Source organism: Emiliania huxleyi, assembly GCF_000372725.1.
Source record: "Emiliania huxleyi CCMP1516 unplaced genomic scaffold EMIHUscaffold_4, whole genome shotgun sequence".
Lineage (NCBI taxonomy): Eukaryota > Haptophyta > Isochrysidales > Noelaerhabdaceae > Emiliania > Emiliania huxleyi.
The window spans coordinates 1,275,649-1,302,954 of NW_005198966.1; the positions used below are offsets into that span (position 1 = coordinate 1,275,649).

General features: G+C 68.1%; 10 protein-coding genes across 10 annotated transcripts; 6 read left to right on the forward strand and 4 right to left on the reverse strand.

The window, feature by feature from the left end:
- Window positions 1–1,086: 1,086 nt before the first annotated feature.
- EMIHUDRAFT_96009 (hypothetical protein) lies at window positions 1,087–3,320 on the forward strand (the record flags this gene model as incomplete). The annotated part of the gene is made up of 3 exons (XM_005770609.1): window positions 1,087–1,575; window positions 2,001–2,362; window positions 2,435–3,320. The coding sequence occupies 3 exons, from the start codon at window positions 1,087–1,089 to the stop codon at window positions 3,318–3,320; spliced, it is 1,737 nt and encodes a 578-aa protein (XP_005770666.1).
- A 271-nt stretch (window positions 3,321–3,591) lies between these two features.
- Window positions 3,592–6,066, forward strand: EMIHUDRAFT_432334 (alpha subunit of phenylalanyl-tRNA synthetase). The gene is made up of 7 exons (XM_005770610.1): window positions 3,592–3,756; window positions 3,834–4,416; window positions 4,536–4,751; window positions 4,823–5,038; window positions 5,258–5,330; window positions 5,406–5,551; window positions 5,628–6,066. Exons 1-7 carry the CDS (start codon window positions 3,602–3,604, stop codon window positions 5,823–5,825), a joined length of 1,587 nt encoding a protein of 528 aa, XP_005770667.1. The 5' UTR covers window positions 3,592–3,601; the 3' UTR covers window positions 5,826–6,066.
- A 558-nt stretch (window positions 6,067–6,624) lies between these two features.
- EMIHUDRAFT_447991 (hypothetical protein) lies at window positions 6,625–9,779 on the forward strand. The gene is made up of 4 exons (XM_005770611.1): window positions 6,625–7,462; window positions 7,695–8,678; window positions 8,952–9,537; window positions 9,669–9,779. Exons 1-4 carry the CDS (start codon window positions 6,678–6,680, stop codon window positions 9,693–9,695), a joined length of 2,382 nt encoding a protein of 793 aa, XP_005770668.1. The 5' UTR covers window positions 6,625–6,677; the 3' UTR covers window positions 9,696–9,779.
- A 1,942-nt stretch (window positions 9,780–11,721) lies between these two features.
- EMIHUDRAFT_47480 (hypothetical protein) lies at window positions 11,722–12,045 on the reverse strand (the record flags this gene model as incomplete). Its single annotated transcript, XM_005770612.1, has 1 exon — window positions 11,722–12,045. A coding segment is annotated over one exon (324 nt), but the record flags the coding sequence as incomplete, so codon positions are not given.
- Window positions 12,046–14,612: 2,567 nt separating this feature from the next.
- Window positions 14,613–15,386, forward strand: EMIHUDRAFT_349928 (hypothetical protein). The gene has a single exon (XM_005770613.1). The coding sequence runs from the start codon at window positions 14,697–14,699 to the stop codon at window positions 15,117–15,119; it is 423 nt and encodes a 140-aa protein (XP_005770670.1). The 5' UTR covers window positions 14,613–14,696; the 3' UTR covers window positions 15,120–15,386.
- Window positions 15,387–15,822: 436 nt separating this feature from the next.
- Window positions 15,823–16,266, reverse strand: EMIHUDRAFT_196387 (hypothetical protein; the record flags this gene model as incomplete). The annotated part of the gene is made up of 2 exons (XM_005770614.1): window positions 15,823–16,128; window positions 16,198–16,266. 2 exons carry the CDS (start codon window positions 16,264–16,266, stop codon window positions 15,823–15,825), a joined length of 375 nt encoding a protein of 124 aa, XP_005770671.1.
- A 239-nt stretch (window positions 16,267–16,505) lies between these two features.
- EMIHUDRAFT_196388 (hypothetical protein) lies at window positions 16,506–17,615 on the forward strand (the record flags this gene model as incomplete). Its single annotated transcript, XM_005770615.1, has 1 exon — window positions 16,506–17,615. One exon carries the CDS (start codon window positions 16,506–16,508, stop codon window positions 17,613–17,615), a length of 1,110 nt encoding a protein of 369 aa, XP_005770672.1.
- A 2,820-nt stretch (window positions 17,616–20,435) lies between these two features.
- Window positions 20,436–20,723, reverse strand: EMIHUDRAFT_61734 (hypothetical protein; the record flags this gene model as incomplete). The annotated part of the gene is made up of 1 exon (XM_005770616.1): window positions 20,436–20,723. A coding segment is annotated over one exon (288 nt), but the record flags the coding sequence as incomplete, so codon positions are not given.
- An 880-nt stretch (window positions 20,724–21,603) lies between these two features.
- On the forward strand, window positions 21,604–22,386 carry EMIHUDRAFT_432336 (hypothetical protein). The gene has a single exon (XM_005770617.1). It carries the CDS (start codon window positions 21,645–21,647, stop codon window positions 22,284–22,286), a length of 642 nt encoding a protein of 213 aa, XP_005770674.1. The 5' UTR covers window positions 21,604–21,644; the 3' UTR covers window positions 22,287–22,386.
- Window positions 22,387–24,391: 2,005 nt separating this feature from the next.
- EMIHUDRAFT_432338 (hypothetical protein) lies at window positions 24,392–26,686 on the reverse strand. The gene is given in 4 exon segments (XM_005770618.1): window positions 24,392–24,789; window positions 25,031–25,754; window positions 25,855–25,914; window positions 25,932–26,686. 2 exon segments carry the CDS (start codon window positions 25,625–25,627, stop codon window positions 24,775–24,777), a joined length of 612 nt encoding a protein of 203 aa, XP_005770675.1. The 5' UTR covers window positions 25,628–25,754; window positions 25,855–25,914; window positions 25,932–26,686; the 3' UTR covers window positions 24,392–24,774.
- Between the last annotated feature and the right edge of the window lie 620 nt (window positions 26,687–27,306).

Below are 27,306 nucleotides of genomic sequence, written 5' to 3' on the forward strand. Positions count from 1 at the left end.
TGTCGCTCGCTCCCGACTGGGTCCAGCCCTGGGTGGCGCAAGATCTGACGTTCTGTGACAATCGTCAGATCCGTGTTTTTCTCGTTGTTTTGTCGCTCGCTCCGCTCGCCACCTCACGCTCCGTAGTCCGGCCATGCACTCAATCCGAAGTCAGGATGCAAAAGAGCCGTAGAAAATTGCGTGGAGCTGCGCCAGCTAGTCAGGGTGATCGCTCCGCATGTCCTGAGCACTCCCGGAGCACCGGAAAGAGAAAAAAGCTCGGTGTGAATAAACACTCGGAGTCCTTGTGCTCGACGCTTCAGCTGCTCGCTTTTGCGGCTGCCTGTGCTCTCCCCGCTTTGCACCGTCGCTCCGAGGATCTCGCTGCTCTTCGTGGATCCACCCCGAGCATTTCCGCCCGACGGTGTATTTTTGCCGCAGCACGATGAGCGGCTCAGCTGCTGAGTCGGTCGGTGAGTGTGTCCAGCCCTGCTCGCCCGCTGTGCGCCCTGCTGCAGGGGTGGCAAAAATACGGCGAGGGGTGGGGACGCTCGGGGGTGATCCACGAAGAGCTCCCCTGCCTCGCGGTGCCTCTCAGGTGTCGACCCGGTTGAGGCCCAAGCAGCGCCAGCAGGTGCTGCTGCGGCGGGCAGAGGCGGCAGAGGAAGAGGCCGTGGCAGGGGCCTCAAGTGCAGAGAGTGCAGCCGGCGAACGCGCGAGTGCACCTCCGAATGTCCGAACTGGCCCGGCCACCAATCTGGCCTCGCAGCCGCTGCACCGGCGGCGGCGGCGCGCTCGGCTGATGATGCGCGCTCGGAAGCCGAGCTGCTGCTCGCGCCCGATGCAGCCGGTGGCGGCAGCGCGGGCGGCGTCGCTGCCGCGGATCATTTCGGCTTCGCGGGCGGTGCTGCCGACGGCGCGGGCGGCGAGGGCGCGGGCGGCGGTGTTACGCCACGGCCGGGCGTGCCCGCCGACGGAGCCACGGAGGTGGGCTCAGCCGACCGCCGCGCATCGACGCGACAGCTGACAGGGCGCACGCGCAAGGAGCCCGAGTACATGGCACGAGATCGAGCCGGCGAAGCGGCCGCACTTCGTCGGATTCGGCGGATGCGGTCAGCTTCTGGGGCGGCGGCCAGCGACGACGAGTTGGAGGGCGAGAGGGAGGAGGAGGAGGAGGAGGAGGAGGAGGAGGAGGAGGGGGAGGAGGAGGAGGAGGGGGAGGGGGAGGAGGAGGAGGAGGGGGAGGGGGAGGAGAAGCAGGAGGGGGAGGAGAGCGGCGACGTCGACTGGGAGGAGGAATTGCGCCAGGCTGAGGTGGTTCTGCGCAGCATCCTGCGGAGCCGCGCGGAGCCGGCTCTGCTATGGCGCTCGGAGGTGGGTGCAGGCGACGGCGGCGACGATGAGGCGATCGCCCCGGACGATGAGGCCACCATCACCTGGGTGCTCTCGCGCCGCGACGTGGATGCCGAGGACAGGGTGATCGTGCTGCGAGGCTTCATCGCGCTCGTCAACGGGCTGCCGCCGCCGCGCGACTCCAACTTCCGGCCCGAGACTGACGAGGAGCTCGCGAAGCAGGAGGCGGAGGACGAGGACTCGGTGGGCCCGTGCTCGGGGACGCAATCCGAGCTTCAAGCGTCACTCGACGCGCTCGGGACATCGCCATCGACGCCGGGAGCCGCCTCGGCAGGAGCCGCCTTCTCTCGAGGTCTCGAGATACACAAAGCGGCCAACTTAGTCTGTTGTGTATCGCTGGAGCTCCCAGCTCGGAACATGTGCATGCAGGTAGGTAGGTAGGAAGGTGAAAAAAGCCAGGCTGGATGCAGGAACATGTACACATGTGCATGCGCGGCACGGGAATTTTTTGGTCGAGGAGATTGCCGCGCAGATTGCCGCGCACGCCAACGACTAGCGACGCGCCGGAGACCACACACATGCGCGGACACTCCTCGCCGCTGCGTGCCTCCGCGCTTCTCGGCAGCGAGCCTCTCGCCCTCGACCTTCTCCCGGCGAGCCTCGGCGAGGTTGAGGCGAGCTTCGGCGAGGTTGAGGGCCAGCAGTCGCCCTTCCGGCGCGGCTCCACCGTGGTGGCGGCGGCGGCGGCGCTCTTCAAGGCCGTGATCGGCGCTGGCATCTTCGCGTTTCCGCCCGCCGTTCGTGCGTGCGGGCTGGTCCTCGGCTCTTGCTTCGCCTTTGCTATCGGCCTCATCTCGCTCTTCGTCACTTGGGCGACCATTGAGGCGGTGCGAGAGCTCCGCCGGCGAGGGATGAAGGCGGCCTCGAACGGGCGGATCGAGTACGTAGAGATGACGCACATCTACTCGCCGCGCGCCAACGGAGCCATCACCGCGCTCACCATGTGGGGGCAGTACTCGTCGGTGCTCGGGTGACTCCACTTCGCCAAGCGCGGCTGCTCGCCCGTTCATCATGTCTCTTCACACCGGGCGGGACTGAACAGGTACTTTATCTTTGTGCACGAGACGCTCGCGCCGCTGCTGCCGCTGCCGAGTCAGGCGGTCTTTGCGCTCATCGGCGGCGCCGTCTGCCCGCTCGTCCTGCTGCGCAAGACCTCGCACCCCGCCTTTGAGGCGGCGATGGCCTTTGGCAACGTGGCGGTCGCGCTCGCGCTCGGCACGATCGTCTTTTACGGGCTCGTTCAGGCGCCGGAGCGGCCGCCGCTGGACGAGCTGCGGCTGGCGGACCCTTCCGGGCTCGGCCTCATGTTTGGGGTGAGCCTGCTCATGTTCTCGTGCCACCTCGAGGCGGTCACGATCGAGCAGGACATGGCGCGGCGCGGCGCGTTCGACCGGATGCTCGTGTGGAGCTTCGTCGTCCTGGCGGCTCTCTTCCTCGGCTTCGGCGCCTGCGTCTACCTCTCGTTTGGAGAGGCGACCGGCCGGGTGCGGGCGGCGGGCGGCGGCTGGGCCGAGGCGACGGTGATGCAGAACCTGCCCGAGGGCGGCTTCCTGACGGCGGTCAAGCTGCTGATGAGCCTCAACCTGCTGCTCATGACGCCAATCACGATGCTGCCCGCCAGCCGCGCCATCGAGGCACCCCTCCGCCTCTCCGCCCGCCCGCTCGCCCGCAGCGCCCTCCGCGTCGCCGTCCTCGCCGGCATCACCGCCGCGGCGGCCGTGGTGCCCGATTTCGAGACTGTGGTCGGCCTCACAGGCAGCCTGGGCGGGCTGACCGCCTTCACGCTCCCGGCGCTCCTCTTTGGGCACTTTTGCGGCGCGGACCACCCGCTCGGCCGCGCCCTGGCGAGCGGCGTGGCGGCCTTTGGGGCGCTGGGGACGGCCTGGAGTTTCTGGCAGATCTGCTTCCCGGCGGCGGAGACGAGCTGAGCAGCTTCGTATTTCTCTCTCTCTCCCCCCCCCCCCCAGCCAGCCCCCTCAAATTCCTCCTCGCCTCCTTCAAAGAGAAAGAAAACGCGACCCTCTGCAAACTAATAAGAGTAAAGAGAAGGCCTGCAGCCTTCTTTTTAGCGCCCAGGCACAATTTTCCAAAAGAAAGAAAAGAGACACCCAAGGGACAATTTCCCCGAAAGAAAACAGATAACCCGAGGCAATTGCCGTAATTCTTTTCCTTCGCTTCACGCGGCGGCGCTGCGGTGAGCTCGATTTCGATGGATGAGGCGGTGAGATTGGCCGTCGACGGCGGCAAGGTGATCGAGGACTCGCAGGAGTTCGCCGCCGCCAACGGGTTTGCCCACGCCGAGCTCGTCGGCCTGTGCAAGAGCCTCGCGACTGGCGGCTTCATCACGACCGAGGCCACCTCGAGGCGCGCGGCGGCCGCCACGCACGCATACGCGCGGCGCAGGCGCCGAAATGCATCCGCCGCCCACCCTGCGCGCGCAGGCAGTCGCTGCAGCTCACCAAGGAGGGCGAGCTGGTCGTGACGAGCGGCAGCCCCGAAGCGGTCGTCTTTGGCTGTGTGCCCGCCGAGGGTGGGATCGCGTCTGAGGAGCTGGACCAGCGGGCCGGGGCGGCCGCAAAGGTGGGCCTCTCCAAGGCCATCCAGAACAAGTGGCTGCAGGTGGTCAAGCAGCCGCTTTCTGCCGACGAGCTCGCGGCAGCCGAGGCGGCGGCCGCCGCCGCCGGCAAGAAGAAGGCGGCGACGGACCGCAAGCTTGTGCAGCGGCTGGTCGGGTCGGTGGAGGACGCGGTGCAGGCGCAGCTGCGGGCGGCCAAGGGCGGCTCGCCGCCGCCCGACGCGGAGCTCGCCGTCCTCAAGAAGCGCGGGCTGCTGGCGGTGGCGACTGTCAAGGCGCTGCGTGTGGCGGCGGGGCCGCAGCACGGCAACTGGGGGCGGAAGCCGGCGTCGGACCTCACGCACGAGATGGTGCTGCGCGGCACGTGGCGCGACGCCCTCTTCAAGCCCGTCAACGTGGACGCGGCGGGCGTGGCGCCCGCGGGCGGCGCGCTCCACCCGCTGCTCAAGGTGTGGAGCTCTGTGAGAGCGCGCGGCGGCGGCGAGACCGACGGCCCCCCCGCCCCCCGACCCTCCGCCCCCGGCCCTCTACCTTGCCTCCCGCGCCCCATCCCCTCCCCGCCCGCGAGGTGCGCTCCATGTTCCGCGAGATCTTCCTCGAGATGGGCTTCGCCGAGATGCCGACGCAGCAGTACGTCGAGTCCTCCTTTTGGAACTTTGACGCGCTCTACCAGCCGCAGCAGCACCCGGCGCGCGACGCGCACGACACCTTCTTCATCAAGACGCCGGCCCAGACGCGCGAACTGCCCGCCGACTACATGGAGCGCGTGCGCGCCACCCACGAGGCTCGGCGGCGAGGGGCGTGGCGGGGCCGCCGGCGCAGCCTCGCCCGCACCGTCCCGGAGCCTGCCTGCAGGTGGGCGGCGAGGGGCTGAGCGACGAGTTCAACTCCCGCTCGACCGGGTGGCGGTACGACTGGTCCGAGGACGAGGCGCGCAAGAACCTCCTCCGCACCCACACCACCGCCGCCTCCTCCCGCACCCTCTACCAGATTGCGCAGCTCGCAAAGGCCAACGGCGGCGCCTTCCAGCCGCAAAAGTACTTTTCCATCGACCGCGTCTTCCGGAACGAGGTGCGCCGTGCGAGCGCCGCGCCCGCCTCCCCCGTCTCCACACTCGCCGCGCCCGCCCTCCCGCCCTCCCACGCCAGCGCACGCCCCGTCCCACCACGCACACCCTCGCCCCACCCTCCACCCTCTCCCAAGCCCCGCCCCGCCCCTCACCCGCCCCGCCCCGCCCCGCCCCCCGCTCCCCCACGCCACCCCCTCTCCGCGCCCCCGCTCTTCCCGCAGGCGCTCGACGCGACGCACCTCGCCGAGTTCCACCAGGTCGAGGGCTTCGTCATCGACCGCAACCTCTCGCTCGGCCGCCCGACGCCGGACCGGCCGCCCCCCCGCCTCGGCCCTTGCTCGCTCACGCGCCTGTGAGGTCGCCCGGTAGGCAACCTGATGGGGACGATCGCAGACTTTTACCGGCGGCTCGGCCCCGAGTTCAAGCACATGAAGTTCAAGCCCACGTACAACCCGTACACCGAGCCCTCGATGGAGTTCCACTGCTACCACGAGGGGCTCGGCAAGTGGGTCGAGGTTGGCGACTCGCGGTCTTCCGGCCCTCCTCTGGGACCCTCCCCCTCCACAAGCATTGCCCGGGCCCTGCTGTCAGGTCGGCAACTCGGGCGTCTTCCGGCCAGAGATGCTGCGCCCGATGGGCTTCGACGAGGACGTGCAGGTGATCGCGTGGGGCATGTCGCTCGAGCGGCCCACCATGATCAAGTACGGCTACGACAACATCCGCGACCTCTTTGGCCACCGGATCGACCTCGGCATGGTGCGCAAGCACCCAATCGTGCGCTGGACCTGAGTGGCCGCCGCGCGGCGCGCTCTCGTCCGCTCTGCGCGCGCGGCCGGCGCCGCGCGCGGCCGGCGCCGCGCGCCGTACACGGGTGTGTGCAGTGCAACAGTGGACAGCACACTGCCGCCTCCGCCTCCGGGTCCGCGGTGTGTGATGAGAGAGCGGGGCGCTGCAGAGTGTCTGCTTTCGTTGTCAGAGTCCCCGCTGTCGACGCTTGTGTTTTTATAAGCCGCCTGAGGTGCTGCCTCCATCCCATGTGGTGAGGGCGCGAATACGAGGGTCACGCTCGGCTCGCTTCTTTGCTGCTTTTTGAAACGCTTGATTTGAGACCGCGACGCTCAAATGCAACCACACACCGACGGACACAAATCGAGGCTCCGAGCGGCCCGATGCACGCCAGAGTACGCACACTGTCAGGGAGAGAGTCGGCGACTCGCAGAGGCACCCGCAGCCCAGGGCACCGGAGGCTGCTGAGCGAGAGCGAGAGCGCCGTTCAAGCGGCGGCGCTTCGGCACCGGAGGCGCGCCGCCGGCGGTGCGCCGCGGCGACGGCGCTGCGGCGGGTCGTGCAGCGCCGGACGGCGGGGGTCTCGCGTGCGCCGGGCGCGCGTCTCGCCGGAGCGCGAGGGCGGGACTCCACACTCCACGCTGCGGAGGAGGCACGCTTGAACATCGTTCGGAAAAGCGGAGGCTGGTCCGTCGCCGGCGCGGGAACTGGGCGCCGGCGGGAGGTTGGCGGGAGCGGAGGTATTGGTTGTTTGGAGCGAGGTTTTCTTTTCCGAGCTGCGAGGCATTCGAAAGGGCAGCAGCTCGCAGCCAGTTGAGCCTCGGCAGCTTTTTAGCCTCGCCCGAGAGGCCCCGAATGGACTGCAACGCGTGCGAGTTCTGCCTCGACAAGAAGAAGAACGGCGGCCCCGGCCTCAAGCGCAAGGCGTGCCTGTACAAGCAGCGCGGCGGCGGCCCCGCCGCTGGCGGCAGTCAGAGCGCCGACGGCGCAGGCGCCCAGCAGCCTGCGGAGGCTGCGCCGGCGCGCGCGCCGTCGCCGCCGGCCGGGGCTGAGAGCGGCGGGGACCAGATCCCCGCCGCGGCCGCCCCCTCGCCGGCGCAGCCCCCCTCGCCCGCTCCGGCCGCCGCTGCAGCCGGTGTCGCCAGTGCGGCCGGCGCCACAGCCACACCGGGCGTGGCCTCCGCGGCCGCGCCCGCGTCGAGCGGGGGCGGCCACCCGCCGCAGGCGTTGCGGCAGACCCCCGCCGCCGTGCCGGCCATGCCCCCCATGGACATGGGGGCGCAGCTGGCGGCGGCCGTGCAGCAGCAGGCGGCGGTGCAGCAGGCGCAAGCGCGCGCTCAGGCACAGGCGGCGGCGCAGGCGCATCCGCACGCGCAGGAGGAGGCGCTGGGCGGGCCCTCCCTGCCCTTTGCGATGACCTCTGCGCCCCGCGCGATGGTTCCGCAGCCGCCGCAGCAGCCGGCGGCCGTCGCGCCGCCGCAGCCGCCGCCGCAGCCAGAGGTGCAGCGCGCGTCGTCTGCGGGTCCCTCCGAAGCGGGCAGCAGCTCCGCCGCGGACGCGGAGCTGGGGGCGGAGGAGGACTACAAGGCCGTCCACCTTGTCGGCGATGGCCTCGACGATGACCGCGCGCCTCTCAACGAGTGCGTCGCGACGCGTGAACACCCCCCCCCCCCCCTCCCCCTTACCCGGGGGGGGGTTGCTCTTTGCACGTTGTGCAGACCCTTTCCCGGCCGGGGCCCCGCCAGCGAGGCTCCGTGGCGCTGCTCTTCCCGTAGTTGCGACCCCCACCCCCAATCAGCCACCCACCCAACCCCCACCCTATCCCCGATGCGACGGCCCCAACCCGGTCCAAACAACCCCCTCTGCGTGCAGGCTGCCCGTCAACAAGAGCAGTAGCAAGAAGGCCTCGACGCCGGCCGCAGCCGTGCCCTCGACGCCGCTCAAGACGCCCGAGATCGAGGCGCTGCTCGCGAATGGGGGCTCGAGCCCGCTCCTCGAGCTCGCCGACCTTATCGGCGCGCGGGGGGCAGCCGCAAGCGCCCCCGCCGGCGGCGCCCCCGAGATGTCGCCTCTCTTCCAGCTGGCAAACATGCTGGACCGCACGCCGCGGTTGCCGATGCCTCGACCGTCCATGGGGTCGGCGGACCGGCCGGTGGAGGCGAGCGGCATCGTGGGCGTGCTGCTCGGCTCGTCGCTCGCCGCCTCGCCCAACAGCGCCGCCAATACGCCCGACCAGCTGCGGCAGGACCTGAAGAGGGCGCTCGACCACTCGTTTAGCTCGCGCGACCCGGCCGCCTCCGAGATGATGCCGCCGCCCGCGGCGCGGCCGTCGGGCGGCGGCGCGCAGGAGAAGAAGGCGCCCAAGCGCAACCTCGAGGAGTCGCTCGCCACCGACGGAGTCGGCCTCTCGCCCCTCTCCAGCCAGCTGGTCAAGGGGCTGTTTGACAAGATGGGCAACGACGACTTTGACCTGGGCGAGCTCGTCGTGGGCGGCATGGACCAGGGGGGAGAGGAGAAGGCCGAGCGGCGAAAGTCGACGTCGGGCTCGAGCAAGCGCGGCAAGCGGCAGGAGAAGGAGAAAGGAAAGCCCGTAAAGTGCCGTTGCGACAAGTCGGGCTGCCTCAAGCGCTACTGCGTCTGCTTTGCCGTCGGCAACCTCTGCTCCGCCGAGTGCGTGTGCAAGGGCTGCGAGAACGACGACTCGACCGAGGAGCGGAGGCAGAAGCGCGCCGCCGCCATCGCCGCGATGGAGAAGAAGAAGGCGAACGCCTTCAAGCCGCGCATCGGCGGGGAGGAGGGGACCGACGCGGTGCACTTGATTGGCTGCAACTGCAAGAAGAGCGGCTGCATCAAGCGGCGCGCGACAGCCGACCCGAGCCCCCCCCCCCCACCACCACCACACACACACACACACACACACACACACACACACACACACACACACACACACACACACACACACACACCTCACCCCACGCGCGCGCGCGCGCGCACTGGGCCGCCCCGGGAGCGCGCGCTCCCCTCAGCGGCCCCCCCCTCAGCCTCCGCGGCCCCCCTCAGCCGCGTCCCGTCCCCTCCGAGGGCCGTGGCCGAGCGGCCTCACCGCCTCATCCCCCCGCCTGAACCCAGGTACTGCGAGTGCTACCAGTCTGGCGTCAAGTGCTCCGACAACTGCAAGTGCGTCGACTGCAAAAACCCGTTCGGCGCCTTCGAGGGCTGCAAACGCTCCGAGCCCGCCCCGGAGGCGAAGGCCGCCTCCTCGCCCGCGCGCCTTCGGTCGCCTGGTGGCGGCCCTCGCTCGCCGCGGCAGCCAGCCTCGCCGGCCGACACGCTCATCGCGGCAGCGGCGGCGGCGGAGAAGGCAGCTGCGATGGAGGTCGACTACCCCCGCGGCTCGTCACACGGCGCGCCGGCCTCCGCCGCGCCAGTCGGCCCGTTTCCTGCCGGAATCGGCCCGTCTCCCGCGGCGCCGGGCATTCTGCGGATGATGACGTCCATCGACGGGAAGAAGATCTCCCCGTCGATGCAGGCGAGCCGCGAGGCCGCCGAGACGCTTGCGCGCGCGGCGGCCGAGGCGATCAACGCGCCGACGCCGAAAGGATTCCCCATGCTGACGCCCGCCGGCAAGCCGCAGCCCAAGGCAGTGTCGTCCTCCGACCCGGCCTCTTCGGTCGGGCCGGCGACGACCATGGCCGACATCCACCGGCCTGTGCAGGCGCGTGCCGTCCGTCTAGCCGTCAAACCCCTCCCCCCCCCTTCCTCCCCGCCACCACAGCAACACCACGCGAGCTGCACCCCCCCCCCCCCTCCCCCCGCGCCCGCCCGACACCCGCCCGCTCCGCGCAGGCTCTTGCCCCGCCGGGGATCTTTTAGTGGACCCTAAGCTGTCCTCTTTGCATGCGACTTTGCCACGGCGGCCCGCCGTGGTCCGGTCCGTGTGAGCGCGCGCGCTCGCGCGCCCGGCGGTGTCCCCGCCGTGGCGCCCGTGGCGTTGCCGCTCCGGATCCGGCGCCACTCCTGCGGCTGGTGCGCTTACACGTACCGGTTCGGCAGCAGGGACAGTCGCTCCTCCCCGTCCGCCGCCCACCTTAGGGCGGGCGGGATTTGTACCGAGAGGCAACCCACGCATCAGTGCGCTGGGACTGCGACATTTTGCTGCGATGCATGTCATTCCCGCCTCCCCTGCGCGTCGCCCATGGCGTGCTCGAGAGAGCTAGTCAGGCGCTGTGACGCGGTCTGCTCCTGTCATAATGCATAGGCACAGTGCGGGATTTGTGGGGGGGCGCTCGTCTCGTGTGCGTGGTGTGGTCGCGGATTCGCCGCGGCTGCCCGGGCCTGCCCACCCTGTTGATCGTGTCGTCCCCCCTAGGCCCTAGCCCTTGCCTTACGTGCGCGTTCTGTTGACGTGAGTCTTTATTAACGTTATAACGTTATTTGTAATGGTTGTTGTAAAAGCTGATCTTCACGGCGGACATGGTCCACCATTCCGTCTCCCCCGGGCACCTATCCGCGCCGCTTCGCCCGCATCCCGCTACGCTCGAGGCCACTAGCGACTAGCTCGAGCGCCATGGCTGTCGTCTGGGGGGGCGACCCCCCCATCATTGTTTACCGATGCGTCCTAGAACAGTGTTGGCTCGAGCACCGTCTCTCGTCTGACGTCTCTCGAGCGGCCCGCTGATCGCGGCTGATGGTGCGGATGCCTGTCTCCGCCCCTGTGTGGCGCCGAGACTCAATTCAAATTGGACCATGGACGTTGCGCTGACGGGTGTGGAGATGCGAGGGTCGCCCCCCCCTTGCCCCACCACTTTGTGTGTGTGGAGTTTACCTTACCTTACCTTACCTTGCGCACAGCCACAGGGGCACACGTTGGTGTCGATTGCTCGACTGTCGTTGAGATGCGCAGAGTCGTTGGACGTTCTGCTCGGCCTCGGGGAGGCCGGCCGAGGGCGAGGGGGGAGCCGCGCTCGGCTCCGCAGAGCCTGCCGCAGCCATCAATCAGGATTCTCAGGCCGAACGCGGTACTGACGTAGGCCGCATAGCCAGTGCCGTAACTAAGCCAGTAGCGCACACGCCAGGCCGCCGTCCCTGCGCACGCGGGTGCCGTCGTCTGCGCCATCAGCATCACGCTCGGGGGGTGACAGCCCTCGCGCCGAGCAGACGGTCCTCAGTAGTACCCGCGTCCGCCGCTCGCTCCGCCCGAGTCATCCGACTCGAAGTCTGAATCGGAGCCGCCGCCGCCGCCGCCGCCAGAGTCAGAGAGGACTCCCTCCTCGTCCCACCCGTCGAGCCCTCCGCCGCCCATGTTGAGCTGGCCGAGGAAGCCGGGGTCGGGCCGGCCGGCGCGCCTGTCGATCAGCCCGACGCGGAGCGTGACCGACTCGAGTGCGTCGAGCTGCTCCGCCGCCCCGCCCTCGGCCAGCAGCACCGGCTCCGACGTCTTGTGCCGCGAGTCAAAGGTGCGGGCGAGGGTGCCGATGCGCAGCTGGACGCCCTCGGGCATCACGTGGCCGGGAAGGATGAAGGCGTCCGTGCGCAGCGGCGCGCGCGACTCGCGCAGCTGGAGCACCGCCGAGAAGCGCCGCTCGGTGTGCTCCGACAGCGTGTAGAGCTTCCAGCGGAAGCCCAAAGCGTGGAAGGTGGCCGAGACGCAATGGGCTGGGCGACCCGCGACGTGCTCGTGCGCGGAGCAGCGGTGGAGCACCACGTTGGTGAACTCGACGTTCTTGCACCGCGAAGAGAGCATCTCGACCACGCGCTGCCCCTCGCGTGCCGCAGTCAGCGCCGCTGCATGCGCGCTACGCTGCGCCGCCTCGCGCTCGACGACGCGCTTGAGAAGCTTCCAGCCGGGCGCCTCCGCCTTTTTGCAGCGGTCCTCATGCGCCGCCAGCTCGCCCGCCACGCCCTCCCACTTGCATCCCAGCGGCGAGTACTTGCAGGCCACCCGCCGGTAGGCGCACTCGTCGGCGAGATGCGTGGGCAGGCCGCCACGCGTCAGCATGCGGCCGCACTCGTCGTTGGGGCAGCGGATGGGGAGCATCGCAATCGAGCGCTCGGCCAGCATGTTGCGGATCGGCTTGAAGAGGTCGAGCGCCTCGCGGCACGACGGGCAGCTTGGCTTCTCCTCGTGGCAGACACGCTCGTAGCAGCCGCCGCAGACAATGTGGCCTGCGCAGCACTGGAGCACCTCCGCCTCGGGGAAGGAGAGGCAGACCGAGCAGCAGAGATGCGGGTGCGAGTCCTCGTCCGCGACGGGGCACTCGGGCGCGGGCGTGGCCGCCGCAGGCGCGGCCACCGCAGGCGCGGCAGCCGGCGACAGCGGCGGCCGCTCCTCGGCCTGAGGCGCGGCCGCGGTTGAGGAAGAGGAAGCCGCAGCGCCAGACTCCTTGACGCGGCGCTTGCCGGACGAGCTCTCGCCACCCTCCGAGTTTCGATCCCTCTTGGAGGACTTGGACATCGCTCTTTGTCGAGTGTTGGCCCCTGGAACGTGGCCGCTGGGGGCCCGGCGACAAATTCTTTTTGAACGAAATCACGCCGAAATCACCCCTGGTGTGGCGCCGGCCGCACTGGCGACGCCGGCTGCAGCGGCGGCCGGAGCGGGCGAGGGGGGCTGCGCCGGCGAGGGGGCGGCCGCGGCGGGGATCTGGTCCCCGCCGCTCTCAGCCCCGGCCGGCGGCGACGGCGCGCGCGCTGGCGCAGCCTCCGCAGGCTGCTGGGCGCCTGCGCCGTCGGCGCTCTGACTGCCGCCAGCGGCGGGGCCGCCGCCGCGCTGCTTGTACAGGCACGCCTTGCGCTTGAGGCCGGGGCCGCCGTTCTTCTTCTTGTCGAGGCAGAACTCGCACGCGTTGCAGTCCATTCGGGGCCTCTCGGGCGAGGCTAAAAAGCTGCCGAGGCTCAACTGGCTGCGAGCTGCTGCCCTTTCGAATGCCTCGCAGCTCGGAAAAGAAAACCTTGCGACAAACAACCGTTACCTCCGCTCCCGCCAACCTCCCGCCGGCGCCCAGTTCCCGCGCCGGCGACGGACCAGCCTCCGCTTTTCCGAACGATGTTCAAGCGTGCCTCCTCCGCAGCGTGGAGTGTGGAGTCCCGCCCTCGCGCTCCGGCGAGACGCGCGCCCGGCGCACGCGAGACCCCCGCCGTCCGGCGCTGCACGACCCGCCGCAGCGCCGTCGCCGCGGCGCACCGCCGGCGGCGGCGGCGCGCTCCTAGAAGCGTAAGCGCTCGAACGACTCTCGGGCCGCGACAATCTTGCGGGACACGTTCGTCGCCATTGCTAGGTCCGCGGGCGACACCTCCACGATGGCATCGCGCTCCCTTCGGCGCTCGATGTCGCGAGGATTGGATGCGCGCACCAACGAGGTGGGCGTATTGATGCGCTCCTGCAGCAGCACACGGACCAAGAGACGGGCTCGGGTGCCGGGAGCTGCGCGCGCGAGCTGCCGCGCTACGTCCTACGGACTTTGCGGTGCTATCGTGCTATCTGTGCATTGTGGTGGGCAGGCGCACATAGCCCAGCCCGAGGCAGCCCGCCAGGTTGCCGTAGGTGACCTTGGAGTAGTTGCCGGGCATAATCTCAACGAGATAGTGGAGGTGGGACGGCGACATCCACACGGCATTGGCAAGGCCCGCGCCATGCAAGCTGCGGAGGAGGCGGGGGCGGCGTGACACGCCGACAGCTTGACGTGACCGAGTTAGTTGCACGACTGTGTGAAGGCGGGATCGGGCTGGCGGGCACAGGCGCGTTGCGCACCCCCCAACTCCACACCGCAAATTTGAAAGATATTGTTGAAAATCAGGCCCGGCCGCAAATTTCTTCAACATTTTCGCAGGCGCTCCGCGCCTGCAGATTTTGAAATAAATTCGACAAAATTGGTACCTGGCCCAAAGAGAGGCGGTGTCTCCGTTTTTTTTACGTTATACGTTTATTTATCGAATCATAAACCGCACAGACAGCCGAGACTGGAGAGACAGCGACGACAGTCAGAAGGCAGCACTGGGTCCGGCGAAGGCGAATGCGATGACGGCCTCTAGTGCTTCACACAGGAGCAGTGCACTGGATAATGCTTCGCAGCCAGTTAACAGTACACAGACCGCAGACCTATCACGTACGACTCAATGACCTACACTGTTTTCGAGGCGGACGCTGTCTATTCCCTTCGGGAGAGAGAGCGCACGTCAGCGGGCGAAGAAGCGGCGCCCGCGCAGGCGTGCGCCACGCCGCCCACGTAACACGAAACGAGGAGCGCGCCCACCCTCGCCGCGACTGGCGGGCCCGTTAGCCTCCAGAACTGGCCCCAGGTTGAGATTTCCCCAGGCCTGCCCAGTGCTTGCACGTTACGATAGTCGAGGGCGAGCGCGCCTCCCGGCTCAAAGTGCCGCACGACTGAGCGAAGCTGCGCCGTATAGGCAGCCGCGATCGCGCCCGCGCCAGTTGTCGCCGATAGCCACGTGAATGCTGGCACGCGCTGTAGGTACCAGTGTGCGGTCGCCTGCCCGCGGCTGTGCACCCAGTAGCAGCCCAGACACGTCGTGGGCGGCCCGAAGAGCACGGCCATGCCGACGCACATTTCCCTTTGCGCAAGAAGAAAAATCTGTGGCAGCGAAACAACAAAGGGAAATTACTCAGGACATTTCCTGGACAACAAGAAATTAGGTGACATTTCCTGGAGAGGACAGGAAAGCGACAGCAGCATGCCGATGCCGTCAGTGTCAACCGCTGCTGCGCCACCGATGATGGGGCGCCTCCTGCTCATCCTCTCCTTCGCCCTGTGCGACGTGCACGGCTTTTTCGCTGGCAGCACACAGTTCGCCGCTCCGGCGCCGCAGCGCCTCGCCACACCGCCGTTTGCCAGCCGCAGCGCTCCGCACGCCCTTCGGATGGGTGGCGCAAAGGATGGCCCATTCACGCCTCTGGTCAAGCTCACCAAGCGCGTCATGGGTGAGCAGCGCTTTCTCAAGTTTCGCGCCAACGTCATCAGCGAGCACACAAAGGTGATCCAGGCGTTCGTGGAGACCTCCGACAGCCCGTTCGGATGCATCGCCCTGAAGAAGATGTTTGAGCTTGCAGACATGGACGGTTCGGGGGCTATCGACGGCGAGGAGCTGAAGGCCGCGCTGAGGAGACTTGGCTTCTCGCACCTCAGCGACGACCAAATCGACAAGATCCTTGCTCGTGCCGACGCAGACGACAACTGCACGATTGATTATGACGAGTTTGTTAAGGAGGCGCCGAAAACCCTAAAGGTGAACCTGGTCAAGCTAGCAAAGGCCAACGGCGCCGAGCTCGGCTTTCTCAGTTAGGCCGTCGTTGCGGCCATGCGTGAGTGTAGCGGGTTGAGCGGCTCGTCGGAACGGTGCAGCCCTTGTCTGGCGTTGGCGGGGACGCGTGCCATTCGGCTCGTCCACCCTCTCGCCGCTCGGGCTCCCGTCCGCGAGGCTCCTCCCAGCAATCCTGGTCTCGCCTTTAGAGGGATTCGCGAGGCTGCAAGCCTGTGTCTGGTCTCAATGCGCCGTGGTGTGTGCAGCAGGGTCCAGGCGACCAGGGGAGCGTCCACATAGGACATAGCTCGTAGGAAGAGAGAGAGCGAGAAACAAAAAAGAAAGAAAGAAAACGGACAACCCAAGGGAGGGATGGGAGGACGGCACGAGAAACAAAGCATCGTACAAGCTGTAGGGCGTGCACTTGGAGCACTTGGAGTGCAGTCATTAACCTCACATCCAGGGCCGGGGAGCTGAGAAGCGCACCCAGCGAGCCGGATGGCGGATGATCGGCATCGGGCTACGGGCTAGAGAGCCCTGACCCCTAGCTAGGGGGGGTGCGCATTCGCAGGGCAAGGGCCTTAAAGTAAACACGGGTCTCCGAGGGTTAGCTCCGCGCTCCAGGTTTCCCCTAGCAGCAGAACGCCCCCTCTACTCGGAGCTAGTAAACACTCGACACGGACTCGACGCCCATCCACACCCGGCACCTCACCACACCGGGCCCCTCTTCGAGGTCTCCCAACTTTCACTCCGGGGCGTCTTCCCCCACCTCTCGGTCCTTCCTCCTGGCCGCATCCCGATAGTTGTGCGACGGGCGCGGGGCCCGACCTCCCCTGCAGAGTGTCTCCGCGTCGAGCTGAGCCTCCAGCTCCACACCTTCGGCCGTGGTCGGCGTGATGCCGTCCACATCGGCGAGGTTGACATGTCCGTGCCCGGTCCTCTCCTCCGCATCCGCGCCGCCCGATGCGACGCTGGCCGCGCGCCCGCCCACGGCGAGGACCTCGGCGTCGGCGGTACCCTCGACCCCGGTCTTGTAGGGGCCGTCTCCGTCCTCGTCAGAGGGGTACTCTCTCCCGTGCGCCGGTCCCGTTGGCGGCGGGTAGGCAGGCGCGGGGCCGACCGGCTCGGGCGGCGACGGCGGTGCCGATGGCGACGGTTGCGCCCCCCTCGGTCCCGCCTCCCCCGCCATGTTTCCCCCCCCCCCCGAATAATTGGAAGACTCCTCAGTCACACCCATGGAGGACGCACACACTACACTGGGTCCGGCGCGTGGCGTGGACAGGGGCGGTGGCAGTGACGGCGGCGACCCCGACGTGGGCCTTAGACTAGCCCCCTTCCCCTTCCGCGGCCATCTGCGCCGACTGCGCTTTTGCTTGCAAGAAGTTTTTTCGTTGTGTTCGCTGTCGGGGGGTTCGCGTTCAGCGTGCCATGCTGCCGCTCACGCCTGTCATCCATCTCGCCGCCGCCGGCGAGTCGTGCTGGGACGCCTGCTCCAGCGCAGGCTCCTTCTACGGTGGCCGCTGTGCCGGGTCCCCATGCGCCGACACTGAGCTGTGCTGTCGCTCGGACATGCCTGCAGCAGCAGGCTGCGCCGGTCTGGGATGCGTGGGCGAGCACTGCTGCGCCGACGTCGCGTCTGCAGAGGTCAGCAACGAGGGTGAGCACTGTATAGAGGACTGCGTCGATCCGACAGGCGAGTTCGACCCCGCATGCCGGAGCGGCTTCTGCGGCTCTGGCGGCTTTTGCTGCATGCGGCATCAGCCGGCGAAGGGGTTCGTGGGGTGTGGCGACGCTGGGTGCCGCGGCTACCACTGCTGCGTGTCGGTGGTCGGCGAGAGCGCGCCGGTCCTCAACGAGCACGTCGACTGCTGGTCTCGCTGCTTGGATCCAGAGGGCGAGAGCGGCGGATGCAGCTCCGGGTTTTGCGGCTCGGGCCTCTGCTGCCGCGGGGACCTCGAGTACCCGTTCGACGACCCGGTCTGCGGCGAGAGCGGCTGCTGGGGGTATCACTGCTGCGTCTTGCCGGGCAGCGAGGCAGCGCAGAGCCTTGCCGACGCCCCGCCTGCCTGGGTGGTTGCAGCGGTATGCGTGGCCTCCGCGCTGCTACTCGTCGCCGTATTGCTGCTGCTTCGCACGTGCCAGGTGACGGCTCGTGCGAGAAAGGCGGCCGGCGTCCTGCTGGAGGGGCACGACTTCTCGACCGGCACGCCGCCATCCAACACGCCCAACGGCAGGGAGAGCGGCGAGGCGACGTGGCGCGCGTACACCCCGTACGAGCACGACGAGCCCTCCCTCTCCTCGAGCCGGACGGCGTCCTCCTTCGAGGTGGCCTCGCCCGCGGGCGCGAACCAGGACCGCCTCCATCAGCTGCAGACCATCCGCAAAAACTTCCCCTCCCAAGAGGAGCCCGAGTGGCTTCGCGACGCGGAGGAGGCGGTCTCTTTCGGCTCGCCTGGTCCGCTGCGGAGCGGATCCGCCGCCAGCGACCGCCGCGCGCCCAGTGGGTCGTCGCTACGCGGCTCATGGCGCTTGCTGTGAGAACGAGCCAGCACTCGCCCACAGCTACACGCCGCGCAGCGCGGGAACGGAGCTTTTATGATATATTTCACGAGCGTCTCGCCTCGCCGGTCGGCGGGCTCTCGCTCTGGCTCTCACGTCTCAGGACTCAGCTCGTACTCGCTTGCTCTTTTTTTTCGCTCCAGCCCTGCGGGTCTTCAGTAGACCGGAGGGCTACGACGCCTTCACACTCCAACGGGCTGGCTCTCAGCTGACAACAGCTGTTCTTCATTACCCAGGCTGCACTCCCTGTGCCGCACATAAGTGAGTCAGCAGTTTCAGAGGACTCACACTCAGGAGCGGCACCACCACCAGGGTGTGTGGAGCGCCGCTCGAGTGTCGAGACCGGCTGCCAGCCTCCAATTCCGCCATCTCTCTGCCCATCCGCCCAAAAATGCCAGCGAGCAATATACAACTCGCAAAAGAAAGTAATAATGATCCGTGGCTCCGGCTCAGGTCAGAGGGCCCAGCCACTCGAGGGTCCTGTGTAAACGGGCATTGCCTGTGGTCTTCAACGCACAAAGGGTGTGAATAGAGCTCTCTTGATCCTTCTGAGCACGAAGACCACTCGAACTCTTCTGCAGACTTTAGTTTTTCCGGTTTTCATTAGCTGTGAATAGTTATTGCGCCCGCCGCAGCCCGCCCTATTCACCAGGGCACGCGCCACGGGCCACGAGAGCCCTGGAAGAGCCCAGCTGGCATGTTCTATCGCCCGCGCGGGTGGCGGGCTGTCTGCACACAGACGTCTCGTCGCCATGGCTGACGCACGGATGGTCCGACCTGTGGCGGAGTTTGACCTCAGCTCGGCCGTCGGTGTCGGCGGGCTGACGGCGGCCGCCGGAATCGCGATTCGCTCTGCCAGCTGCCAGCAGCCTCGTGTCGCCGCTCTCGTTGCGCAGCAGCAGCGATTGGCCTTTGCGCCGTCGCCCGGCGTCACCGCCGATCGGTCCCTTGCAGCTCCTGCAGCTCCTGCTGCTCCTGCTGCTCCTGCTGCTCCTGCCGCTCTTCCTCTCTCCTGTGGGAGATCCCCACTGGGAACGAGCGCTTAATCCTCGATCGATGCTCGTAGAGATTGCGATGGAGATCTTGTGTATTTGAGCTAAGAATCGTCAAAATTTTCTTCGCGGGGCTCTGCCCCGCACCCCGGTTGGTTGGGGCTCCCGCCCCAGACCCCGGCTGGGGCTCCCGCCCCAGACCCCGTTTACACATGAGCTATGCCCCACGACCTGAGCCGGAGCCCGTGCATGCGTTGAACGTGAATGTTGAAGCAGTGCAGCGTGGAGCGATTCTACTTTCTAGCGATGCGTTGAAGGATGAAGCACGACGGCTGGGCCGGTCGGTGGCGGCAACTTTAAGGACCGCAGCGCACAGGGCCGCGTGCAAGTGGCAGCAGTAGCAGAGTGATCGCCGGCTGCCGCTCACGGCGGTTGGCGGGGTCTCATCCGAACATCTTGCCGTACATCTTCTTCTCCTTGTCGAGCTGCCGCTTGATTTGCGCCTCGACGCGCTGCTGCAGCTTGGGGACGGCCTTGTCGTCGGGTGCAATCTGGGCGGCGGCGGCGAGGTCGGCCTTGGCCGCCTCGTAGTCTTTCTTTTGCTCGAGGGCGGTGGCGCGGCGGTACAGCGCCTTGACGTTCTCGCCGTCCAGCGCGAGCGCGTCGGTGCACGATCGGATGGCCTGGTCGAGGCGAGGGCGAGGTTGGGCGGTTGAGAGCGATGGAGGGCGACAGAGGGCGATGCAAGGCTTTTGGGAGGGCGAGCTCGCCTGGTCGAGGTGGTTGGTCGCGTCGGTGATCTTGAGCCAGCACATGGCGATGTTGAGGTGGAGGGACAGCTTGAGCGCGTCCACCTCCTCCCTCTGGTCGGGCGACAAGTCGACGAACTTGGCGGCGTGCGTCAGCGCCTTGTTGTAGCGCGCGGCCGCCTGGCGGTACTGCGTCACGTCGACGGCGCCCTTGAAGAGCTCCGTGCCCTCGTCCTTGTTCTTCTGCACCATCCGAAGCCGGTCGGGGTACTTCAGCCTCCGCTGGTCGTGGTCCTCGTCCTCGCCGTTTGCCGCGCGCTCGGCTGCAGCGGCGTCGGCGCTCGCCTGCAGCGCGGCCTCGCTCGCCACCCGCTCCGCCTCGACCTTCTCGCGGAAGGCAACCATCGTGCCGTCCACCCTGACGCGCAGCGCGGCCAGGAAGGCGCCGAGCTCGCCGCAGCCGGCCGCCTCTCCCGCGTCCGAGTACAGCCAGTCCTCGGCCTCGTCCAGCATTGGCTCCAGCGACGCCCCGTCGATGAGCGAGCCATGCTTGCGGCTCCGCATGCCGCGCGCCTCGAGGATGTACCCCTCGAGCTCGTTGACGGCCGCCGAGCGCGCCGCCGCAGCCGCGTCGCGGCCCGCCATCTCCGCCTCCGCGGCCACGCAGACCGCCAGCGCCTCCGCGCCCAACGCGCTGCCGTGAGCAGCGTCCGCAGCCTCCGCCTCGCCGGCCGCCGCGGCCGCCCCCGCCTCCCCCGCGGTGGCGGCCCCCGCCCCCGCCGCCGGCCCTGCCGCGTCGACCGCCCGCTTGGCGACGAGGGCTGCTCCGACGGCGAGGGAGGCGTCGTCGAGTTTGGCGCCAAAGCGCCTGTCCTCGAGACCGCCGACCGCGGCGCCCGCCGCCGACTCGAGCAGCGCCTGCGTGACAGCCTCTTGCACCGCCGGGATGCGGGTCCCTCCGCCCGCGAGCTCCACCTACGGTGCGTGCCGTCGACGTGTCGCGGGAGGCGTCCTATACAAGGCCTCTTCAGGGTCGCACGACGACCGACCGACGCGAGCCGCTCGAGGCCAGCGGTGGAGAGCGCTCGCCGCGTCATCGCGCCGAGCTTGGCGAGGAGGGGCGCGAGCAGGGCGACGAAGTCGTCGCGCGCCAGCTTGAGCGGCACGTCGCACCCGTCCACCAGGTTCTCCACCGACACCGCCGCCTCGGGCAGCGTCGAGAGCAGCTTGCGCAGCCTCTCGCAGCCGTCCAGCAGCCGCCAGCCGGCGCGGCTGGCGGGCTTGATGGGCGTCCCGTGCGACGCGCCGACCTTGGCGCCGAAGTGGTCGAAGAGCGCGTCGTCCATCTGGTCGCACCCCAGAAAGGCGTCGCTCTCCTCGTACAGCAGCTCGGCGCGCCACGCCGCGGCGCCCTCCTTGGCGCCCTCCTTGGCCAGCGGGTGCAGCCGCACCGCCGCCACAAAGGCGCAGCTGTGGCCGACGTCGACGACGAGAGTGTCGACCGCCGCCTCGCCACGGGGGTACTTGCGTGCGAGCGCCTCGCCCGCCGCCTCCGCCGGCGTCGGAAGAGCGACCACCTCCCCCCACCCTCCGACGGCAGCAGCGTCGGCGAGCGCCGCCTTTGCAAAGCGGCGGCTGGCCTCCGCCTCCTCCGGACTCGCGCCGGCCGCGGCGCAGGGCGGCAGCGAGAGCGCGACGGGCGACCCTGCCGCCGCGCCCGACGTGGACCGCAGCTTTCCCAGCAGCGCACCGAGGAGGGCGACGCCGCTCTGGTCGCCAAAGCCAGGCACCGCTAGCTGCGAGAGCCCGGAGGCGTGCTCGGACCGTGGGAAGGGCCAGTGGCGCGCGACCGCGGCGTCGGCGAGCGCGGAGTGCTTCAGCAGGCCCAGCCGAGGCACCGAGCAGACCCGGTCCTTCGCCTGCGACCCGCCGGCAGCCTCGCCGAGCTTGCGCTCGGCGGCCGTGAATGCGACGATGGACGAGGTGCGGACGCCGCCGTCCTCGTTGCGGAGGATGGCCCCGTCGGCCGACGCCACGACAGCGGCCTGCGAGCCGAGGTTGATGCCGACGACCATCTGTCGTCTGGAGACAGGAGGCTGTGCTGCACGCGGCCTCGGCCGGCGTATTTTTTTCGTGCATTTGTTTTTAAACGATGGCTCTTAAACGTACATTCAGCGCGGAGATTTCTTTTTACAACGCAGGCGCGCCTTTGTCCCCGTTTTTGAGGGCTCACGCGCTCTGCTGGCTTCCGCCGGCGCCTATCCGCGATGGAGATTCAGCCTCGCGCGAACAAGAACCGTCCGGCGCAGCAGTCGACCAAGCGCGCCGTCTCCACGCTCCGCGTCGCGCCCGGCCTCAGCGCCTCTGCCGGCGCAGACAAGTCGGGCCGCGACCCGCGGTTCGACGCGGTGAGCAAGGGGGCGGTGGACGAGCACGCGTGGCGGCAAAAGTACGGCTTTGTGTTTGACAAGCAGCGCGAGGAGGTGCGGCAGCTCAAGTCGACGCTCGCCTCCGCCAAGGCGGCGGCCAAGGCGCAGCACGCGGGCGCGCCAGGCGCCAAGCGGAAGCGGAGGAAGCGCGGCGCGTCGGCGGCGGCGCTCCCGCCGCACGAGGTGGAGGCGCTCAAGCTCGAGCTGAGCCGCAAGTCGAACCAGCTGATGGCGCACGACCAGGCCGCCGAGCGGCAGCGGCTCAAGTCGGCGGTGCGCAAGAAGGAGGTGGTGGCGGTTGCGGCGGGCAAGCGGCCGTACTACAAAAAGGCGCGCGAGATCCGGGAGGAGCAGCTCACCGAGCAGTTCCAGCAGCTGGAGAAGAGCGGCCGGCTCGACAACTACATGGCGAAGAAGCGGAAGCAGCGCGCGAGCAAGCAGCGCAAGGCACTGCCCACGTACTCCGACTACACGACCTAGAGCTCCGCGCCGCCCCTGTGATGTGTGGGTGTGGTCTGTTTCGTGTGAGAGGGAGTGCTTGCGGGTAGTTTGCCTTCAACGGCTTCATTCCGGAAAAAAATTGAAAAGAGGCTTCCCTCGAAGATGCGGCGGACTTGGAGCACTTGGAGTGCAGTCATCAACCGCACATCCAGGGCCGGGGAGCTCAGAAGCGCACCCAGCGGGCCGGATGATTGGCATCGGGTTACGGGCTAGAGAGCCCTAGCCCCGGGGGTGCGCGTTCGCAGGCCAGTGGGAATTCTCTTTAGCGATTCGCCTCCTTCAGATTCGCTTCACCGCCTTCTGCTCCTTCGGCCGGGGCGCGGTGCCGCCGACAGCATGCTCGTACGGATCGGGCGCTTCGCGAAGGAGCACCCGTTCAAGTTCGGGTGCGCCTTTTCCTGCGCAAAGACCTCCTTCTCAGACTACCTCGTGCAGACGTACCTCGAGAAGCGCGAGCGCATAGACTGGCGACGGAATGCGACCTTTGCCAGCTTCGGGCTCGTCTACCTCGGCGGCGTGCAGTACGCGCTCTACGTGCCCATCTTCGGGCGCCTCTTCCCGGGCGCCGCGTCCTATGCCGCCAAGCCGCTGCGCGCAAAGCTCGCCGACGGCGCTGGCTCGCGCTCGATGCTAATGCAGGTCGTGCTGGACCAGTTCGTGCACCACCCGCTCATGTACTTCCCCGCCTTCTACTCGCTCAAGGAGGTGGTGAGCGGCGGCTCCGTCTCGCAGGGCCTCGCCAAGTACGGCAACAACTACCAGGAGGACCTGCTCGCGCTCTGGAAGCTGTGGGTGCCGTCCACGATTGTCAACTTCGCCTTCATGCCGATGCACCTGCGCATCCCGTGGGTCGCGACGACATCGCTCTTCTGGACGTGCATCCTCTCGTACATGCGCGGCGGCGACGACGTGGTGACGATGCCCGAGGAGGCGATGGACATGCTCGGCAGCCAGGGCCGCTCGCTGCAGGGCATCTACGACCTCGGCGTGTCCGCCACGCCCGAGTACTGCTACGACACGACGAAGGAGCACCTGCTCTTCACCGCGTCGGGACGCGACCGGATCGGCTTCATCCAGGAGGTGTCCAACACCGTCCTCCAGCACGGCGGCGCGGTGCACGACGTCAAGGCGTACAAGGTCGGCCGCGACTTTGTCACCATCATGCTCGTCGAGTCGGAGCCGGCGTCCGTGAGCGGGATGGTGTCCGACATGCAGCAGCTGAGCCAGGGCGACATCCACGTGAACGTGCAGCGCACGCAGCCCTGGATGTCCAGCTCCGACTCGCCGCGCTGCCGCGACGGAGTCAACTTCACCGGCCACCTGCGCGCAGTCGGCCCGGACCGGCGCGGTATGCTGCTCGACCTGACGAACCTGCTCTCGCGGCTGGAGCTCGACATCATGTCCTTCTCCTCGAACCAGAAGCTCCAGCGCGCGGGCCCCGACGAGCCTCCCTCCGTCGTCTTCCAGATGTCGGGCGTCGTCCGCGCTTTCCACGACGTCGACCGAAAGGCCATCGCCGACGGCCTCGCCGCCTTCAACCGCGAAAACAACTGCCGCGTGACGCTGCAGGAGACGGAGACCGACCTCTCCTACTCCGCCTTCCAGTCGACGCACCAGAGCCGCCCGCTGCGGCCCGGAGCTGCCGCCGCACGTAGCATGAAACGCTCGCTCACCGGCGCTTTGCCGGCGCCGGCGGCAGCGCCGGCGCGCTAGGCCACTGCACCAGTACCGTTCAGACTCGAGAGAGAGGTCACGTAGTACAATGTCCATGGGCCCTACGGGTGGCCAGGGGGGGGAGGTCGGTCTGAGAGACGAAGGGGGAGGGGGAGAGTTGTTCCGCTCGTGCTCGTGGTTCGTTTGGCGGGCGCGCGGGACGCTTTCTGCCTGTGGGAGGTTTTGACTGGAGGTGCGCCTTGACGTGTGGCATGTGCGGATGTCTATTGTACTCCTTGTTATTTGTGTGCGTGTAACAGACAGTCAGCCCATCTATTCAACGGGCATGAACCGCCCCTCACCACGACGGTCTCACACACTGCACCGTCGCTCACTTCACACTTCACACTTTTCTCGGGTCCGTTGGCCTCTTTCGTAGGGAAGAATTTTGATACCCGTCAAGACGCCTGCTGGGGGCAGCTTCGCGATGAAGCCGTCTGCTCCCCCCAGCAAGGCACACACAAGACAGATAGGAGGAGAAAGGGGATGGTGGTGGGTTCGACGAGGCGAGAGAGCGCGCACAGACTGACGTCAGCTACGCTCCTGAAGGACACCTCTGAAAGGCACCTTCGTCTGAGGACGGCGTCTGAAGACGACGGCCTCTGGTCAGATTCGGTCTCGTCGCTAGACTCCGATTTCTCTTTGTCAGGCCATGTGCCGCTCGCTCGTCCGCCCAAGTGACTTGGACGCGCGGTCGAGGGCACCCCACCGTTCCTGGGGCGCGCTGGCGCTCACCGCTGGCGCTCACCAGCGGTCACCCCCCACCCATCCACCCTTTTGTCTTTGAGGCTGTCGCTCCGAGAAAACTTGTCTCGCAGCTGCGAGAAATTACCTTCTCGGGTCCGTTGGCCTCTTTCGTAGGGAAGAATTTTGATACCCGTCAAGACGCCTGCTGGGGGCAGCTTCGCGATGAAGCCGTCTGCTCCCCACTTGTCAACAGCAGGCGCTGGCGCCATCAACGTATCAACGTTCCTCCCACATGATGTTGACAGGGTGGGCGGGTGGTCCATCCATTTGCTCCAAGGTAATCGCAAGCAGACCGCATGGCTTGGCTGCGACGGCGACTGACAGAACTGCGAGAACTGCGACGGCGACTGCCAGGACTGCGATCCGCCTCGGGCATACAGGTAGTGCAGCGGGCACGCGGTCGAACACGCCTTCAGAGCGCGCGCCGAAGCGAGCACCAACACCGCTCGTCGAGCCGCCGTCGATGGCGGTGGCGGCAGCCCCGCCGGCGCCCTCGAGAGTGGCCCAGCCGCACACACACGCGAGCGCTCGCCGCCCCCCCCCTCAAAGAGGCGGGGTGGTGACGGGCGCCCGCGGCTGGTGCACGAGCGGCGATGGTGTTGCCCGCCCGCCGAGCCGCGCGCGGGCAGCGCAGGGGCAGCGCGAGCAGCCACGACATGGTGCGGTAGCAGCGCCGCGCCCGGCGCACCAGCGGCGGCGGCAGCTTTGAGCCCGGCCGCAAATCGCCTCGGGCATACAGGCAGTGCAGCGGGCATGCGGCCGGGCACCGCCTCCAGAGCGTGCGCCGAGACGAGCACCCAATACCGCTCGCCGAGCCGCCGCCGCGGCAGCGGACGGCGCCGCGGCCCGGCCGGCAGCATGTCGCCAAGGGGGGGAGGCGAGCGCGCCCCACCGACGGTAAGGGGTACTGCCAGGCCCACTCGCCGGGCGCCGGGACGAGGAAAGGCGAGCTGGCCCGATGGCCAGCTGGCCCGAAGGCGAGCTGGCCCGATGGACGCAATGTCCCGATGGACGCAATGTCCCGATGGACGCAATGTCCCGATGGCCAACTGACCCGAAGGCGAGCTGTCCCGATGGACGCAATGTCCCGATGGCCAACTGACCCGAAGGCGAGCTGTCCCGATGGACGCAATGTCCCGATGGCCAACTGACCCGAAGGCGAGCTGTCCCGATGGACGCAATGTCCCGATGGCCAACTGACCCGAAGGCGAGCTGTCCCGATGGACGCAATGTCCCGATGGCCAACTGACCCGAAGGCGAGCTGTCCCGATGGACGCAATGTCCCGATGGCCAACTGACCCGAAGGCGAGCTGTCCCGATGGACGCAATGTCCCGATGGCCAACTGACCCGAAGGCGAGCTGTCCCGATGGACGCAATGTCCCGATGGCCAACTGACCCGAAGGCGAGCTGTCCCGATGGACGCAATGTCCCGATGGCCAGCTGACCCGAAGGCGAGCTGTCCCGATGGACGCAATGTCCCGATGGACGCAATGTCCCGATGGACGCAATGTCCCGATGGCCAGCTGACCCGAAGGCGAGCTGTCCCAATGGACGCAATGTCCCGATGGCCAGCTGACCCGAAGGCGAGCTGTCCCGATGGACGCAATGTCCCGATGGCCAGCTGACCCGAAGGCGAGCCGTCCCGATGGACGCAATGTCCCGATGGCCAGCTGACCCGAAGGCGAGCTGTCCCGATGGACGCAATGTCCCGATGGCCAGCTGACCCGAAGGCGAGCTGTCCCGATGGACGCAATGTCCCGATGGCCAACTGACCCGAAGGCGAGCTGTCCCGATGGACGCAATGTCCCGATGGCCAGCTGACCCGAAGGCGAGCTGTCCCGATGGACGCAATGTCCCGATGGCCAGCTGACCCGAAGGCGAGCTGTCCCGATGGACGCAATGTCCCGATGGCCAGCTGACCCGAAGGCGAGCTGGCCCGATGGACGCAATGTCCCGATGGACGCAATGTCCCGATGGACGCAATGTCCCACCGCTGCGCCCGGTGAGTGAGTGAGCGACGGCGACAGCTCTGAGCTCAGCCGCACATCGCCTCGGGCACGCAGGCAGTGCAGCGGGCGTGCAGCCGAGCACGCCTCCAGAGCGTGCGCCGAAGTGAGCATCAACGCCGCTCGCCGACCCGCCGTCGAGCGTAGCGGGCTGGGCCGCGGCCCGGCCGGCAGCACGCGTCGCCAAGAGGGTGGGGCGAGGGTGCCCCACCGACGGCAGGAGATGCTGTCAGGTCCAGTCGCCGGGCGCCGGGACGAGGGGAGAGTGCTGCCACCGAGGCGGATAGCACTGCAGACCGCCACATCGCTGCAGAGCACGTCGGCGGCGGGCTAGCCCCGGCGGCACGTTGCGCGGAGTGAGACGGCAGCGGCGGCGGCGTGCGAAGGCGCCGCAAAGCGGGAGCGCCGGGCCAGCGGGGGGCTTGCGCCCAGGGCAAGTTCCTTGCCGAGCATTGGGCGCGACGCTCTCGTCGGCGCGGCCGGGGAGGCGACCGCGGCGCAGTGCCCGCTCAAGTAGAGCGGCGGCGGTGGC